Source organism: Macaca nemestrina, chromosome 1, assembly GCF_043159975.1.
Source record: "Macaca nemestrina isolate mMacNem1 chromosome 1, mMacNem.hap1, whole genome shotgun sequence".
In the NCBI taxonomy this organism is placed as follows: Eukaryota; Metazoa; Chordata; class Mammalia; order Primates; family Cercopithecidae; genus Macaca; species Macaca nemestrina.
This window is the reverse complement of record NC_092125.1, coordinates 218,383,811-218,402,272: the sequence shown is the minus strand read 5'-3', so window position 1 is coordinate 218,402,272 and position 18,462 is coordinate 218,383,811. Positions and strand designations below refer to the sequence as shown.

The following is an 18,462-nucleotide window of genomic DNA, read 5'->3' as shown; positions in this document are numbered from 1 at the left end:
AAGAAAAAAGCAGGTTAAGTATGAACTGGAAATGGATATAGCTGGACTTCCATGTAGTACAGGCTCTTCAAGTGTGACTGACTTTTCCTGGGTTTGTATCCTCACTAGGATTAGGTAACTGCCAAGGTCCCTTGTAGTGATAAGATGTAATACATGCTTCAGCCTGGGCAACATAGCGAGACCCCATCTCCACAAAAAAATACAAAAATTAGCCAGGTGTGCTGGTGGTGCCTGTGGTCCCAGCTACTCGGGAGGCTGAGGCGGGAGGATCACCTAAGCCCACAAGGTTGAGGCTGCAGTGAGCAGTGATTGCACCACTGCACTCCAGCCTGGGCAACAGAGTGAGACCCCCCATCTCAAAAAAAGAAAAAAGATTTAAGAAACGCTGCATAAATGAATGAATGATATCATTAATGAGACTGCCATGCATTCGAAGTATAACAGATGCAGTGTGACAATTAAAATGAGGCATTTACCTAGCAGTTAGCAGATTTTTTCCACTTAAAAACTTTCCCTACAGTATTATCTTTTTCCAACTATGAACATGAACTGTATAGGACATGAACACCAACTATGAAATACATATGGCAGAAGCCAACATCAGATTTTATATTTCCTATTCCAAATAGGATTAAGCTAAGATTCTATAAAACTTCACTGGGAAAAAACTCAATGAGTAAGAGAATATTTTAGAGGAATATTTTGGGGATCCTGAAGCCTTAAGTTGGGACTCGATAATCAGTGGTCAAGACTCAACGTCTCAGTTTCCAGTGATGTTTCAAAACTGCTGGGCTTCTCGATCCGGATGCAGAAGTGCTGTCCTACAGCAGAGTTTCCAGAAGCAGCCCAGTGAGGATTAGGAGAGACTCAGGGGCACAGGGCTCCCCTTCAACAAACAGCGCGGCTGACCTCCAGCCCCTGAAATCCCTACCGCCTGCGGCTGCGATGAATCAGCAAAGCTGCTCCCAGGCCAAGCCTTGAAACGGAAGGCTTGCAACCCTGGCTGGTTTCCCACCAGCCGCTTTGAAGGGCAAACTTCTGAGAGAAACTTGGAGACCACCCCCAAGTGTGGCCTGGCTCCTGGTCCTAATAAGACCAGGGAGGTGGGCGGAATGGGATGGAGAGGGAGGCACAGCTAGTGATGACAGGGGGTGGGGTCCCAGTGGAGAAGTATATTTTACGATGTTAATATATATGCTTTATCAGTAAACCGGGAGAGGTGGCTCATGACTCTAATCTCAGCACTTTGGGAGACGGAGGCAGGAGGATTGCCTGAGCTCAGGAGTTGAAGACCAGCCTGGGCAACATGGTGAGATCCCATCTCTACAAAAAATCCAAAATAATTTAGCCGGGCATGGTGGCACGTGTCTATGGTCCCAGCTACTTGGGAGGCTGAGGTGGAAGGATCACTTGAGCCTGGGAGGTTGAGGCTGCAGTAAGCTGAGATTGTGGCACTGCCACTCCAGCTTGGGTGACAGTGCGAGAGCTTATCTTGAATAAAATAAAAAATAAAATAAAATGAAATAAAAATTGTGAGTCCTGGTAAGAGACTGCGGGTGGAACTGTGCCCTGTGTGCAGAGAGGAAACTCAGCCTCGCTAATAACAGCTCCATCTGCTGAGACTCCAGGGGAGGTTACTGGCAAGAGAAACTCACGGGATGGTTGTTTCCGGTGCAAACAGACCCTAACCCACAGCAGCCATGAAGGGAGTAAGGGCCAGAGCTGCTGTGGTGCCCCACCCACAGTGTTTCACACTTCCATGCGCCTCACCAGTACTCACAGTGATCCTGGGAGGAGGGACTAACACAGCCACCCGCATTGAGCAGATGAGCAAATCACAGTTTAAGAGCTTGTTGCTGACCTAGGTTGCACTGCCCTGCCCACATTCAAGGCCAAGTCCATCATACTCTAAAAACTGTGCCCTTTCCACTACAGAAAAGGACAAAACTTCTGTGGACAAACACAGAATAGCAGGTTCATCAGATTCTGAGCCTGTACCAAACGGACACATTCTCTGTCATCACAGGCACATAACAATCTCTCTTCCTTATACTAATGAGTGCTATAAAACATCGTATTGGCCGGGCGCGGTGGCTCAAGCCTGTAATCCCAGCACTTTGGGAGGCTGAGACGGGCGGATCACGAGGTCAGGAGATCGAGACCATCCTGGCTAACCCGGTGAAACCCCGTCTCTACTAAAAAATACAAAAAACTAGCCAGGCGAGGTGGCAGGCGTCTGTAGTCCCAGCTACTCGGGAGGCTGAGGCAGGAGAACAGCGTGAACCCAGGAGGCGGAGCTTGCAGTGAGCCGAGATCCGGCCACTGCACTCCAGCCTGGGCGACAGAGCGAGACTGCGTCTCAAAAAAACAAAACAAAACAAAACAAAACATCGTATAAAACCCAGAAGTAGTTGGCTATGGTGGCACATGCCTGTAGTCCCAGCCACTCGAAAGGCTGAAGCAGGAGGATCACTTGTGGCCGGGAGTTCAAGGCTGTAGTGAGCTTTGACTGCACCGATGAATAACCACTGCACTCCAGTCTGAGCAACATAGTGAGACCCTGTTTCTAAAAAAAATTTTTAAAAAATAAAAAAAATCCAAGGCTGGGCACAGTGGCTCACACTTGTAATCCCAACACTTTGGGAGGCCAAGGCAGACAGATTGCTTGAGCCCCAGAATTTGAGACTACCCTGGGCAAGATAGTGAGAACCCATTTCTAAAAAATATATAAATTAATTAATTTTAAAAAGCTCACACAATCCAGAAGTGAACATTACTAAGCAGTAATATATTCAGAGTTTGCTGCTGCCAGATGAAATGCAAAATTAAACCTATGAAACAACTCCATTTCTGGCAAAGGTACCCTGGCCAATTCTCCCACTGCCAACAGCCACAAATGCTGAATAAAAAGTATAAGACATCTTTTAAAATGCATCAAAGATTGGGAATGACAGTAAGAGGAATTAAAAATAAATTAAAATATATCAAAGAACTGACAGGTCAGTAAGTAATACGGAGAGGTCAAAACATATCTAAACAAGGGCTGAAGTCCAGAGAGCAAGTGGAACTCTGAGACCAGGTTTCAAGGAAAGACATTTGCAGAACTGGGCAAGATCGAGCCCCACCCTCCACCCCATCCCCAGGGGGAGGTCCCACGGGACCTTGGTGGAAAGAAGACAATATGGAAACGGCCTATATCAAATCTTGGTGCCCAACGGGGGAGGGAAAAATCTTCCCTGAGAATGTATAATGATTCGCAGTCCCCCAAAAGGACTACAGCCCACATTTACGCCTTATAAAACACATATTTCAGACAGCTGCAAGTGATCCCAGAAAGAAAGTATTAAATGCAAGAAGGAAGGAAGAACAATGAAAATAGTAAATATAAGTGAGCAAACCTAAACAAATGCTGAATAATGATGCTCATAAAAGTTGTAAAAGGACTGGCACAGTGGCTCACACCTCTAATCCTAGCACTTTGGGAGGCCAAGGCAGGAGGTTTGCTTGAGTCCAGGAGTTCAAGACCAGCATGTTTTTACCAAAAGAGACCCTGTATTTACCAAAAAAACAAAAAAAGTGAAAATTAGCAGGGTGTGGTGGCAAGTGCCTGTGGTCCCAGCTACTCGAGAAGCTGAGGCAGGAGGATTGCATAAGCCTAGAAGGTCAAGGCTGCAGTAAGCTGTGATTGTGCCACTGCACTGCAGCCTGGACAACACAGTGAGACCCTGTCTCGAGAGAGAGAGAGAGAAAAAAAAATGTTTAAAAAGAACTAAAATATACACCTACCGAATAAAAGTGGAAGAGGAAGTGACAGGAATTAAAGTGTTCACAGATCCTCACTGTTTGAGAGTAAGGTATAAAGACACTGACTAAATTTAGACTTTGATAAGTTATATAAATTGAAAGCTATACCACATTTATGGATCAGATGACTCAACATCACAAAAATGTCAACTCTACCCAATTTTAAATATTATAAACTCAATGCAATTCTAATAAAACATACCAACAATTGTTATGGCATTTGACAAGCATAATCTAACATGACAATGGGGCCAGGCAAGATGGCTCATGCCTGTAATCCAACATTTTGGGAGGCTGAGGCGGGAGGACTGCTTGAGCCCAGGAATTCAAGACTGGCTTGGGCAACATGGTGAAACCCTGTCTCTACAAAAAAGACAAAAATAGCTGAGCGTGGTGGCATATGCTTCTAGTCTCAGCTACTTGGGAGGCTGAGGTGGAAGGATAGCTTAAGCCTGGGAGGTCAAGGCTGTAGTGAGCCAAGATCGTACCACTGCACTACAGCCTGGGTGATAGAGCGAGACTCTGTCTCAGAAAAAAATAAAATGAAAATGGAAGAGCAATGGGCCAAGGATTTACTAGACACCAGGTCACCAGTTTTCTAAAATGATGTATTTTACAAGTCAGTGTGGTATTTAAAGAGACAGAGAACAGGCTGGGCATGGTGGCTCACGCCTGTAATCCCAGCACTTTGGGAGGTTGAGACGGGTGGATCATGAGGTCAGGAGTTCAAGACCAGCCTGGCCAAGATGCTGAAACCCTGTCTACTAAAAATAAAAAAAAATTAGCTAGGCGTGGTGGCACGCATCTATAATCCCAGCTACTCAGGAAGCTGAGGCAGGAGAATCGCTTGAACCTGGGAGGTGGAACTTGCAGTAAGCCGAGATCACGCCACTGCACTCCAGCCTGGGCAACAGAGTGAGACTCTGTCTCAAAAAAAAAAAAAAGAAAAGAAAAAAATTCTGTTCATCAAAAACAGAAAATAAAATCCTACAGTGAAAAGACAAGCCACAAACTGGAAGTGGGTAGTTATAACACATATAACTGACAAAGAATTAGTATCCAAAATAAGAAATAAAAAACAAAAAACTAACAAAATGTCTACAAACTACCCAATAGAAAAATGAGCAAGACAATGTTTCCGAGAAGGTGAAATCTGAACGATCAGTAAGCAATGAAAAGATGCCCAACTCAGAACCAGGAAAATGCAAATCAAAACCACATGAGATGTCATTGTACGCCCACCAGATAAGTAAAAATGTTGAAGTCTGAAAATACCATTGTTGAGAGGATATGAGGCAAACGGAATTGTTGAAGGGTAAACTGGGGAAACCGTTTTGGAAACAACTTGGCATTATTTGGTTAAGTTGAAGACGCACATACCCCGTGATTCAACTCCACTCCCAGCTGCAGCCCCTGGAGAGGCTGTGCATACATGTCCCGGGAATGTGAACAGTGGCGCTGTTTGTCTCAGCAAAATACTGGACACAACCCAAATGTCCCCCAACAATAGAAAGGATAAATAAATTCTCATACAATGGAACATTATTCATCTGTGAAAATGAAATACCACTCTATGCAACCTGGATTAATGTCAAGGCACTGAAGAAAACAATATGATTATATTAAGTTCAAAAACCTGCAAAATTAAACGGTACATTGTTTAGCAACACAAACACATGGTAAGACTATAAAGAAAAGTAAGAGTGATGAAAGCAAAACTCAGGGATGACTTGGGCCGGGTGAGATCAGGGAAGGGACACAGGGAACTCCAAAGGTAACAGTAAGTTCTTTTTGAAAACTGGGTAATGGGTACATGGAAGATGTTTCTTGTATCCTTATTCTTTACACTGAACACGTTCTTTTGTATGGAGTCAACATTTAACAAAAATGATTTACAAAGTTAAACAACTTCTTTCTTACTTTAAACAATGTTGCCAAGCATTAGTTTGGGCTGCTGACTGAGTCACAGTAACTGGGGAAAATCCCTGAGGGGCCCACATGGCCCTGAGACTACAGAAATGAGAAGTGCTTTGCTCTCTGAGCTCTGGTGATACAGCTTCCCATGGGGCAGGTTGGCGAAATTCAAGTGGAGCCTGCCATTCAGGACAGGAAAGTGACTGCTTAGGTTAATAAGTTCCAGTATAGGAAGTGGTGCGGCTGGGGTGGGGAGAACAGATTTTACTGCCAGACCTTTCAAGACCAGAAGCTGAGTAGATTTTTGATGTTACAATGAACCCACCAAGCCTGCTTTCTGGCCTGCTCTCCACTCGCAGCGGGAATTCCCACCTCTGAGCCTCTGTCCACACTGCTGTTTAGATATGAGTGAACAACTCTCAATTCTAACCATGCCCTTTGCTTCCTTCCTTTGAAGCCCAGCCCTAAGAACCATCTCTCTCTTCAATTCATAACAAGCATGTTTGAATCCAAGAGCCTAAGCCCCAGTTTTCTACACGTATTTGTGCTGACTGTGTTACTGAGGTCAACCTTAATCACCCAGGGACTGTCAAGCTATTGATGTCCATAAGGAGTCCCTGTGCTGGCATTCCACACACACGCTTGCAGCAAAGCTCAATCACTCTGAGCCACAGTACTTACTCTCTGACCTCTATTATTTCAACCAGTTAAAAATTGTGGCCACGGGAGGCTGAGGTGGGAGGATCACTTGAGCCCTGGAGGTTGAGGCTGCAGTGAGCTACAATCCCAGCACTGCACTCCAACCTGGGCGACAGAGTAAGACCCTGTCCCAAAAATAAAAAATAAAAAATTAATTAAAAAATTTAAAAAAAACCGCAGCCAGCAAAAGAAGTAGATTATGATCTCCAGGACAATATGTTTTGTACACAAAATGTATTTGGAGTTTTTTGTTTTCATTAAAGCTGAGGTCCCTCCCTACTGTGATGTCAAATGTCAAACCCAACAATGAGTCACCCTGCAGGACACCACCCCTGCTCGCACCTGTAATCCCAGTCCTTTGGGATGGCATGGGTAGGTGGATTACTTGAACCCAGGAGTTCAAGACAAGCCTGGGCAACTTGATGAAACCCTATCTCTACAAAAAACAGAAAAATCAGCTAGGTGTGGTGGTGTGTGCTAGTAGTCCCAGCTACTTGGGGGCTGAGTCAGGAAGATCGCTTGAGCCAGGGAGGTCGAGGCTGCCGTGAGCTATGACAGCTCCACTGCTCTCTAGCCTTGGTCACAGAGCAAGGTCCTAACTTAAAAAAAAAAAAGTTATATGAGGCTGGGTTTGGTGGTTCAAGTCTATAATACCACACTTTGGAAGGCTGAGGCAGGAGCATTGCTTGCGCCCAGGAGTTTGGGACCAGCCTGGGTAACACAGTGAGATTCTGTCTCTACCAAAAAAAAAAAAAAAGTTTCCTGGGAGGAGAGGGCGGTAACTTACTTTCCACAGGTACACCCTTGAGAACCTTCTGATTTTTTTCCCTTGTGCATGCATTCCCATACCAAATGTTGTTTTCTTCCTAAACTCTGCACATTTTCTGCTTTGACCCTCAAGAATCTTCTTCTATCAAATAACAGTAATTATGGAGCCAGGGACTCCACTAAGCACTTTACATGCATGACCTTAGTAATAATTCCACCCAATAAAGTTATATTCAAGGTAACTATCATCCCCATTTTACAACTGAGGAAACTGAGGGTTAGAAAGGTCAAGTACTTTGCCCAAGGGCATACAGCTAGTAATTATAAGAAGCAAACATGAGCCCAGATATGCCTGGCTTAGGAGTTTATGTTCCTAACTGCTACCCTATACTGCAGGGGTTTCTTAACTGGGGGTGATTTTGTGCCAGGCAATATCAGGAGACATTCTGGGGTGTCACCACTGGAGAAGAGTTACTACTGGCATCTATGGGTGGAGGCCAGAGATGCTACAGGAACCCACTCCCCACAACAAAGACTTATCTGGCCCCAAATGTCAGAAGTGTCAAGGTTGAGAAACCCTGCTATACTAGAACAAGACAAAAAGACAGAGAAACCGTCTTCTGACCAAAACTCTCACAGTTAAGGTCAGAGTTCACCATGTCTATTTCCTACATGACAGCCAAATGCCCAATAAACAAGCAGCATGCCAGCCCTCAATCACATGGAGTTTTCTCCAGCCCCAAATGCCATTTCCCCCTCAGCCAATCAAGACTGATCACCCACTCATCCAGCATTTGCTGAGCACCAGCTGTGTGCCAGGAAACAAGCTACACAGAGGCAGTACCAGGATAAATAAGACCCTGTCCCTGCATCCAAGATGTTGGCAGTCTCATGGAAAGACAGGCAAGGAAACCTAGGATCATAATTAAGGTGAAAATGTGTCAACAGAGATTAAAAACAGGATGCTAAGAAATCGCAGGGGAGGGGCTCCAAACTCACTCGGGTTGGAGGAAGTGGGAATGGCTCAGAAACGGCTTCCCAGAAGCATCTGAACTTGAAGGAATTAAACAGGTAGAGAGAATCCTCAAAACACTCCTTACCAGATCTCTCAGAATATGGTCTCTGAGTATCCAAGGTTTGATTACTTTAATTAGAAAGCTTGGGGGAACTCTCCCAGAAAACAGGGGGGAGCACAGAGCAGTCCTCCACCCTCCATGCACAACCTGGATAGCCCCTGCCACAAAGCAGGATGGCAACCTGGCTTCCCCACAGGTTTGGGCCTTCCTCCACTTTAATCCTGACTGGTCTCCAGCTTCCGACCAGCCTGTACCTTGCAGCAGGAGGTAAGTCACATTTCATAAATGTCCACTATACCAGGGGTCCCCAACCCGTGGGCCATAGACCACTACTGGTCCGTGGCCTGTTAGGAAGTGGGCTGCATGGCAGGTGAGCGGCGGGCGAGTGAGCAGGCAAGTGAGCGAAGCTTCATCTGTATTTACAGCCGCTCCCCATCGCTCGCCATTACCGCCTGAGCTCCGCTTCCTATCAGATTGGCAGCAGCATTAGATACTCACAGAGGCTCAACCCCTATTGTGAACTGCACATGTGAAGGGTCTAGGTTGTGTGCTTCTCAAGAGAATCTAATGCCTGATGATCTGTCACTGTCTTCCATCAACCCCAGATGGGATCGTCTAGCTGCAGGAAAAGCAGCTCAGGGCTCCCACTGATTCTACATGATGGTGAATTGTACAATTATTTCATTATATATTATAATGTAATAATAATAGAAATAAAGTGCATAGTAAATGTAATGTATTTAAGTCAACCTGAAACCACCTCCCACCCCTACCCCTCAGCCCCCTGTCCGTGCAAAAACTGTCTCCTACAAAACCAGTCCCTGGTGCCAAAAACGTTGGAGGTTACGGGCCGTGCCACAGCTGGCAGTCCCAGGTGCATGGGGGTCGAGGGGCATGAGGCAGCAGTGTGGGGACTCCGGGTCCCAGAGGCTGCCCATGGGGTGGGAGGTGTGAGGCCACTGCCTGCCCGGGGCTTGGAGAGTAGGTGGAGCAGGGCGGGGAGATGATAAATTGACCATTATCTCAGGATGTCTCTTTCTGGCTACCAATATCTTCGCCATCACCAGCATCACCAACCCAGACTGGCTCAACACCGGGGAGTCTGTGGGAGCACTCACTGTGGGCCTCGTGGGACAGGGTCAAACCATCCATGGATGAGAGGGGATGTGCACCCCTCCCCGGCTTCCCCTGGAGTGGGTCACCATGCTGTTTTTTCTCATGGGAATCATTTGACTGTCACATGCAGTTTGCTGGTGGCTTCCCCCTGGGGAAGAGAAGCTACAATATATGTTCAACGGATAGCATTCGCTGGAATGATGCTTTTCTGTATGGCTGCCCTCATATTTCCAATAGGATTTTACATCAGTGAAGCTGGAGGTCAATCTTATAAATTACCCAACAGCACGGTAATTGGGTTATCCTATGTACTTTCTGTCTTATCAATTTTCTTTCTTTATCAATTTTCTTTCCAACCCAACTGATGCTCAGAAGAAAAAACAATGCTTTGATTTGCTCTCACTATGGACTTAAAAAAAGAAAGAAAAAAAAAAGAAGAGCCTTTTTATTTATTTATTTTTCTTTTTTTGAGATAGACTCTCAATCTATCGCCCAGGCTAGAGTGCAGTGGTGTGATCTCAGCTCACTGCAACCTCCGCCTCCTGGGTTCAAGCGATTCTCCTGCCTCAGCCTTCCAAGTAGCTGGGACTACAGGCACCCGCCACCACACCCAGCTAATTTTTTTTTTTTTGAGACGGAGTCTCGCTCTGTCGCCCAGACTGAAGCGCAGTGGCACGATCTTGGCTCACTGCAACCTCCACTTCGCAGGTTCAAGTGATTCTCCTGCCTCAGCCTCCCGAGTAGCTGGGATTACAGGCGCCTGTTTTTTGTATTTTTAGTGGAGATGGGGTTTCACCATGTTAGTCAGGATGGTCTCGATCTCCTGACCTCGTGATCCACCCGCCTTGGTCTCCCAAAGTGCTGGGATTACAGGCGTGAGCCACCGCGCTCAGCCAGGAGAGCCTTTTCCATAACCAAATACAGACAATACTCACTAAATCTCCTGAGCATATTCAGGCAGTCAAGTCTGCACTGTGATAGCAACCTAGAGAAGGAGAATGCTTTCTACTGAAAAGCATGTGGCCCTTTGTGACTCTGTTGTTCCATTTTTAATGTCTAATGATTCATGAGAGGAACAAAAAGAAGTCGAAGTAGTTATGTATCATGTGGACCAGAGGGATGCAAGAGAAGTTCATGTGGGGCTGGCCTCACCTCCTGAGAAATCAGTGTTCACAACTTCCTTGTAATAGTATGAACCTTTGGCACCATTACTGCACCAAGAAGCCAATAGATCAAAATTTGTTTGCTAAAATATATGTACAAATTCTGAAATTCTCTATTCTCTGTGTATGAAAAAAAAAATCAAACACTAAGACACATGTTTTGGGTAGGTGGGTGGGTGGGGGAACCTTCTGTCTGTCTCTCTCTCTCTATATATATATACACACACATATATATCTCTCTCTCTATATATATATACTATATATATAAAATATATATTTTGCCAACAGAAAAAAAAAAAAAAACGAAAAGGTTGGGGAGCGCTGCACTATGCAGCAAACCCTGTGAATTACCTGCCTGACCTCACGTAATTCTCCAAACAATTCTGTGAGGTAGATGTTGTCATCCCTATTTTACAGATGAGGAAACTGAGGCTCAGCGATGAAACCGAGTAAAAAGGCTTGCTGTCTGATGTGTCAGAAGACAATCTTGTGATTAGGAAAATTAGTAGTCATTAGGTTTTTTTTTTTTTTTTAACTCTTTGGGACACAGTTTCAGAAGGAACTGACTGTCATGACACAGAGCCACTCCACGGGAGGGCAGATTCACACCTGACTCCAGAGTCCTAGCTGCCTCTATCTGTCCAAGGGGAATTTTACAGTGATCAGTCCAAAATGTGCTGTTCACAACATCTTCACTCCCCCAAGGAAAGCCTTCCAGCGCCAGTGCAACCTCCCTCTGTGGGCAACACCCTCTACCAGCCCTCCAAAGCATTTCCTGCATTGCATTGTGAGGATACACGTGGCTGGGAGCACCTGCTCCAGGGATTCAGTCTTACTCATGCCAGCATGCCTAGCACCCAGCACAATGCCTGACACATGTTGGGCACAGAAACGATGAATGGGATAAACAAGCCTGGCCTCCCCGGGCCCAAGCCCTGTAAACCTACCCAAAGCCAGAGTAGCCTGCCTTGGGGACTCAGTGCACCTCCCCTCAGGCGGGGATCACACCCCAAGACAGTAATCCAGACAGGCTGAAGACACAGAAGGTTCTCTCAGCCAGCTTTTTCTCCAGCACTGAAACAGTCACAATCTGTTCTTTAGCTGTGCACCAGATGCAGGAACTGGCTTATGTATGGGAACCATGTTGTACAAAAATGCCTCCTTAAACATTAGAACCTTAAAAGGAATGAGTGTGTGCTCGCTGCTCTGTTTCCCTTTTTGCCCTAAGGAGATCATACATGATGGCAGGAGTTACAGCAGCCAGCTTGGACCATGAGATGGAAGCCTAAGTTTGAGTAAGAAAAGTCACATTATCAAAGGAATCCTGCTCCCAGATGATCTCACAGAACACAGCAAGCTGCTCTACCAGCTCTGGACTGCGTACTTCCAGAATGTTAAGGAGCAAGGAATAAACTTCTGTTTCCGCCACTGTAGATTTCACCTAACTAAAGATGTGAGCATTGCCCGCTGATCATCCACTCTGGCCTCTCTCTGTAGGTAAAACAATAATAGTAATATCAACAATTTCCCAACCAAACTGTAACTGGAATTTTGTCATTACTGTATAATTTTAAAGAAAAGGCTATCAGGAAAGAATCATTTGAATCATGTTGAACCTAGAGAAGAAGGACAAACTGATCTGATTTGTTTCATCCTTGAGTATTATAGACATACCTCAGATTTCCAGATAGCCCAGGCTACTCTTTTCTGACAGTTTGCCTGTGTAAACTCCAGCTTGGCTCCCCTCATCCGGCTCATTACCTGAATCAATGACATACAAGTGGAAAATCTGATGAGAACCTAAAGGGTACCTGCTCCCTCAGAGCTGCCCTTTCATGCATCCATCAAACATAGACAAATACAGAGTGCTGAGCACAGAGCCTGGCCCAAGGAAGTGCTGAATAAATAGCCTGGTCTGTGCCAGACAACATGCTGACACTGGGACACAAAGATGTACAGACTCAGCCTCAGGCCCTGCTCTCAAGATCTGCTGCTCAGTGAGAGACAGGACACAATGTTGAGAAGCAAAAAACGATGAGGTTTGTACCCAAGCATTATTGCAGCATTGACACTGCTCTGGGATATCCTGGACACTTTGTTTCTCATTGCATACTCTACCCTAGGCGAGCTCATCCCCTCCCATGACTTCAGTGACCTTTGATGGTGACAACTGTTAGATCACCGCTGAACAGGTGCACTTGAATGCTTTACAGGCATTCAACTCCAACATGTTCAAAACTAAACATATCTGCCCTCCCCCAAATCTGCTCCCCGTACTGCTCCCTATCACATGGAGCAGCATCCAACACCCATCAGTCAAAAACTGGAGTGATCCTGACTCCTTCCTGCCCCTAACTCTCATCAAACTAATCACCAAATGTTGTCAATTCTATCTCTAAAACCATCTCTCCTCACTCTCCTCACTCTCTGCCTCTAACTTTATTTCTCACTTGGATTATTCTAGCAGGCTCTTAATTAGCCTACAGGCCCACTCCCTTTGATACATTCTTCACTTAACCAGAGTGAGCTTCCTAATCCACAAATCTGATTCGTGGCCAGGTGTGGTTGCACATGCCTATAATTCCGGTACTTTGGGAGGCTGAGGCGTGAGGATCATTTGAGGCCAAGAGTTCGAGACCAGTCTGGGCAACACAGTGAGAACCCATCTCTACTAAAAATTTAAAAAATTAGCCAGGTGTTGTGGTGCACGCCTGTAGTCCCAGCTAGTTGGGAGGCTGAGGCAGGAGGATTGCTTGAGTTCAGGTCGAGGCTGCAGTGAACTATGATTACGCTGCCACTGCACTCCAGCCTGGGTGACAGAGCAAGTCTTAGTCTCAAAAAACAAACAAACAAACAACCTGATTCTTTTATTTCAGGCTGGAAATAAAATAATCCTCCCACCTCAGCTTTCCGAGAAGCTGGGACCACCAGAGGTGTGCTCCACCATGCCCAGCTTTTTTTTTTTTTTTTTTTCCTTTTTTTCTTTTTTTTTTTAATAAGGATGGGGTCTTGCCATGTTGCCCAGGCTTGTCTCAAACTCCTGGGCTCAAGCGATCATCCCACATTGGCCTCCCAAAGTGCCAGAATTACAGAGTAAGCCACCACACCTGGCCACAGATCTGATTCTTAAATGGCTTCCCATTAACCTAAAATGTAAAGTCCTTAACTAGGTTTACAACGTCCCCTAAGACCAGACCACGGCTTGCTGCTGCTGCTTTTTTTTTTTTTTTTTTTTTTTTTGAGACGGAATCTCGCTCTGTTGCCCAGGCTGGAGTACAATGGCGCCATCTGGGCTCACTGCAACCTCCGCCTCCCGAGTTCAAGCGATTCTCATACCTCAGCTTCCCCAGTAGCTGGGACTACAGGCGCTCGCAAGCACGACCGGCTAATTTTTGTATTTTTAGTAGAGACGGGGGTTTCACCATATTGGCCAGGGTGGTCTCGAACTCCTGACCTCAAGTGATCTGCCCGCCTGGGTCTCCCAAAGTGCTGAGATTACAAGCGTGAGCCACTGCCCCCGGCCCAGTCTGCTTCTTTATTGAGCCTCATCTCTCTCTCGCCTCTCTCTCTGCAAAGATGAGTTTTCTCGCAAACTACACCCTCAACTGAGAATACTCGTTTTTCTGCCTCACTCCCCTGAGTTTCCCTTAGATCTTAGTTTTCTGGCGGACAGAAGCCTCCCGGGAGTCCCCCTTGGCTGAGTGATGTGTCTCTGTGCTCCAGAGGAAGGAGGGCTTTCTGCCCTCGCAGCAGTATCAGAATTGCTGATTTACCTGTATGTCTCCCACATGGGTCTCTGAGCTCTGGGTGACGATGGGGATACAATTAATAACAGCAACAAACACACAGCATTTACTTTGTGCCCATAAGTGTTCTAGGAACCTCATTTCCCCTTTATTACAATCTTAGGAGGCAGATTTTATTACCATCTCTGCTTAAAGGCTGAGTAAACCCAGGCAGAGAGAAAAAGCCAAAAGTGCTTAAGGTCACAGCAGGGAGTGGGGATTCAAACCCCGCTGCTGGGCTCCACGGTTCACACTCCTAACCGCTACTCCAGGATCGAGCCCGCCCGCATCACTCGCTCTAGCTTCAGCATCTATCAGGTGCTGAACCACCGTCCGTAGGACGAATGAATGAATGAAATGATTTTATACAGGGACAGCGTCGGCCTCCTCTCTTGTCAGCTCCTCCTAGGCCCGGGCAGCCCCGCTCCCTCCCGCCCCGGCCGCCCGACGGGAGCTGCCCCGGCACTGCGCTCCCTCGCGGCCGCAGAACGCCCACCCTCTACAGCGCGCGGGGTCAAGGGGCGGTGACAGCCGGGCGGCGGGGGCGGAGATGCTACCAGCTGGGGTGTCATCCAGCCCGGGAGGTGACACGCGCCCCTTCGCCCGGGCGGTCGCTCTGGCCGCCCATTCCCCGCCAGCACGCCCGGCGACGCCCCCCGCCCCGCCACCCCACAATCTCCCGCCCGGCAGTGTCCCCTCAGCCCCGGTTCGGATCCCATTCCACTTCCCTCCCCTCCCCCACACAACCGTCACCGGCGTCCCACCGCGCCCCATCCTCTGCCGCCTCCACCCCGGCTCCCGGGACTTCCCCGGCCCCGGGCGATTGTTGACCCTCACCTGCCATGTCCCGGACCCCACCGCAGAGGGAGGTGCATCACGGCCGCGAGAAGGCCGGGGACAGCACTACAGAGCAGACAAAGGGCGCCGCCATGTTAGAGTCGGGCGGAACCGACCTCGCAGGCTTCCCGGCTGCAACTTCCGGCGCATGCGCAGCGTCCTCGCTAGGCGAGCGCCCATAGACAGACGCATGCGCCTAGCTATCCAAAAGTTCCACCTTACAGTACTTGTGCGCTGAGACTTGTCCTCATTGTACCCCTGCGTTGGTTTCTCTTCCAAATGTAACAGTAACATCATGTGTTCAGCTCTTACTGTGTGCCAGGCACTGTGTTAAGCGCTTTACATGCACTATCTCTTTAAATCCTCTCACCAATTATAAGATAGTATTATTCTCCTAATTTTAAAAAAGGGGAAACAGACTCAAAAAGTGTAAATGAATTGTCCAGGGTCACATATTCTTGTAAGTGGTGGACCGGAGATGTGAATCTACTTGCGGCTTCAAAGCTGCAGATCCCAGTTGTGTTTTTCTACCTTCTAAGCCGAACATTATCCCCTTCCTTGATTATCTTGGACGTGAATAAAGGTGTCTGAAAACAAAAGTGTCTGCAGATTTGCACGGCCCCTCTGTGGCCCCTCTTCTACCTTTTTGGTAGCTCTAGGCCACTGGTTTCTCCACTTTCTCACAGTCTGAGGGCTTTCTTCTTTGTTTACTTCTAGGCCTGATTATTTTCCATAATCTATAATTTTAACAACACTCTTGCCACTACTGTAAGCTCTTTGCTCCCTTGTCTTTTTGTCACATGGATTTGGTAAGAATACCTACACTGTGTGAATCCAACTGCACCTTTTCTCTTTGTTTGCTCCCAGACAGCCAAGCACAGCTGAAGAAAGTAGGCAGTGGCGAGACTGTTCCCTAGAGATTTACGTCCGCTAGCCTTCAGTGGGACTGCAACATATGCCGATCTGGCAACTCACTCCTGTCTTCACAATGGCTAGAGAAACAAAAAAGCCCAGCAGTTGACCCCTTCTTGTCTTTTTTTTTTTTTTTTTTTTTTTGCCTTTTTGAGACGGAGTCTCGCTCTGTCGCCCAGGCTGGAGTGCAGTGGCCGGATCTCGGCTCACTGCAAGCTCCGCCTCCCAGGTTCATGCCATTCTCCTGCCTCAGCCTCCGGAGTAGCTGGGACCACAGGCGCCCGCCACCTCGCCCGGCTAATTTTTTGTATTTTTGGTAGAGACGGGGTTTCACGGTGTTAGCCAGGATGGTCTCGATCTTCTGAGCTCGTGATCTGCCTACCTCGGCCTCCCAAGGTACTGGGATTACAGGCATGAGCCAGCACGCCTGGCCGTCTTTCTTTTCTTTTCTTTTTTTTTTTCTTTTTAGATGGGGAATCGCTATGCTGCCCAGGCTGGACTGAAACCCCTAGGTCTAAGCATCCCATTTCAGCCTCCCCAGTAGCTGAGACTACAGGCATGTGCACCCACAGCTGGCTAACTTCACCCATTCTTTTTAATCACATTTTTAATTTTTATTTCAGTAGTTTTTGGGGAACAGGTGGTGTTTGGTTGGGTGGATAAGTTCTTTAGTCGTGGTTTCTGTGAATTTGGGGGACCCATCACCCAAACAGTGTACATTGTACCCAAGTTGTAGTCCTTTATCCCTCACCCCTCCCACCCTTCCCCCTGAGTTCCCAAAGTCCATTGTATCATTCTTATGCTTTTGCATCCTCATGGCTTAGCTCCCACTTAAAAGTGAGAACATACGATATTTGGTTTTCCATTCCTGAGTTACTTCATTTTGAATAATGGTCTCTAGCTCCATCCAGGTTGCTGCAAATGCCATTATTTCATTCCTTTTTATGGCTGAGTATTATTCCATGTTATATATATACCACATTTTCTTTATCCACTCATGCACTGATGGGCATTTGAGCTGGTTCTATATTTTTGCAATTATGAACTGTGCTGCTACAAACATGTGTGTGGAAGTGTCTTTTTCATATAATGACTTATTTTCCTCTGGGTAGATACCCGCTAGTGGGATTGCTGGAGCTAATGGCAGATTTACTTTTAGTTCTTTAAGGAATCTCCATACTGTTTTCCATAGTGATTGTACTAGTTTACATTCCCACCAGCAGTGTAAAAGTGTTCCCTTTTCACCACATCCATGTCAACATCTATTATTTTTTTATTTTTGATTATGGCCATTCATGAAGGAGTAGGTATCGCTTTATGGTTTTGATTTGTATTTCCCTGATAATTAGTGATATTGAGCATTTTTTCACATGTTTGTTGGCCATTTGTGTATTTTCTTTTAAGAATTATCGGGCAGGGCATAGTGGCTCACGCCTGTAATCCCAGCACTTTGGGAGGTCAAGGAGGGCAGATCACCTGAGGTCAGGAGTTCGACACCAGCCTGGTCAACATGGCGAAACTCCGTCTCTACTAAAAAATACAAAAAAACAAAAGCCAGCATCGTGGCGGGCACCTGTAGTCCCAGCTACTCAGGAGGCTGAGGCAGGGAGAATTGCTTGAGCCCGAGGTTGCAGTGAGCCGAGATTGCACCACTGCACACTAGCCTGGGCGACAGCGCGAGACTCCATCTCAAAAAAAAAAAAGAATTGTCTATTCATGTCCTTAGCATGTGACTTTTTGATAGGATTATTTGCTTTTTTCTTGCTGATTTGTTTGAGTTCCTTGTAGATTCTGGGTATTAGTTCTTTGTTGGATGCATAGTTTGTGGAAATTTTCTCCCACTCTGTGGATTGTCTGTTTACTCTGCTGATTATTTATTTTGCTGTGCAGAACCTTTTTAGTTTAATTAGGTCCCATTTATTTATTTTCATTTTTGTTGCATTTGCTTTTGGGTTTTTAGTCATAAAGTCTTTGCCTAAGCCAATGTCCATAAAAGTTTTTCCAGTGTTGTCTTCTAGAATTTTTATGGTTTCAGGTCTTAGATTTCAGCCTTTGATCTATCTTGAGTTGATTTTTGTGTAAGGTGAGAGATGAGGATCCAGTTTAATTCTTCTACATGTGGCTTGCCAATTATCCCAGTACCATTTATTGAATAGGGTGTCCTTTCCCCACTTTACGTTTTTGTTTGCTTTGTTGAAGATCCATTGGATGTAAGTATTTGGCTTTATTTCTGGGTTCTCTATTCTGTTCCATTGGTCTATGTACCTACTTTATTCCAGTACCATGCTGTTTTGGTGACTATAGCCTTGTAGTATACTTTGAAGTTGGGTAATGTGATGCTTCCAGATTTGTTCTTTTTGCTTAGTCTTGCTTTGGCTATGCAGGCCC

The 18,462-nt window shown here is 46.3% G+C and overlaps 1 protein-coding gene across 6 annotated transcripts in view; it reads right to left on the bottom strand.

Moving 5' to 3' along the window:
- The window catches only part of LOC105473222 (zinc finger and BTB domain containing 17), a 34,922-nt gene extending 19,633 nt beyond the window's left edge, over window positions 1-15,289 (bottom strand). For 3 of the 6 annotated variants that reach the window (XM_011726897.2, XM_011726901.2, XM_011726905.2), the window contains exons 1-2: window positions 15,163-15,289; window positions 12,215-12,301 (exon numbers count right to left, since the gene is read on the bottom strand). Coding sequence is in view for 2 of the 6 variants with exons in the window: in XM_011726896.3 (XP_011725198.1) it covers window positions 15,163-15,169 (7 nt within the window). In the remaining 4 variants the exon portion in view is untranslated. Of the gene's footprint in view, window positions 1-12,214; window positions 12,302-14,313; window positions 14,344-14,466; window positions 14,741-15,162 lie in introns of those variants that run through there. The other 3 variants (XM_011726896.3, XM_011726899.3, XM_071100120.1) reach the window with 2 other exon arrangements.
- Between the last annotated feature and the right edge of the window lie 3,173 nt (window positions 15,290-18,462).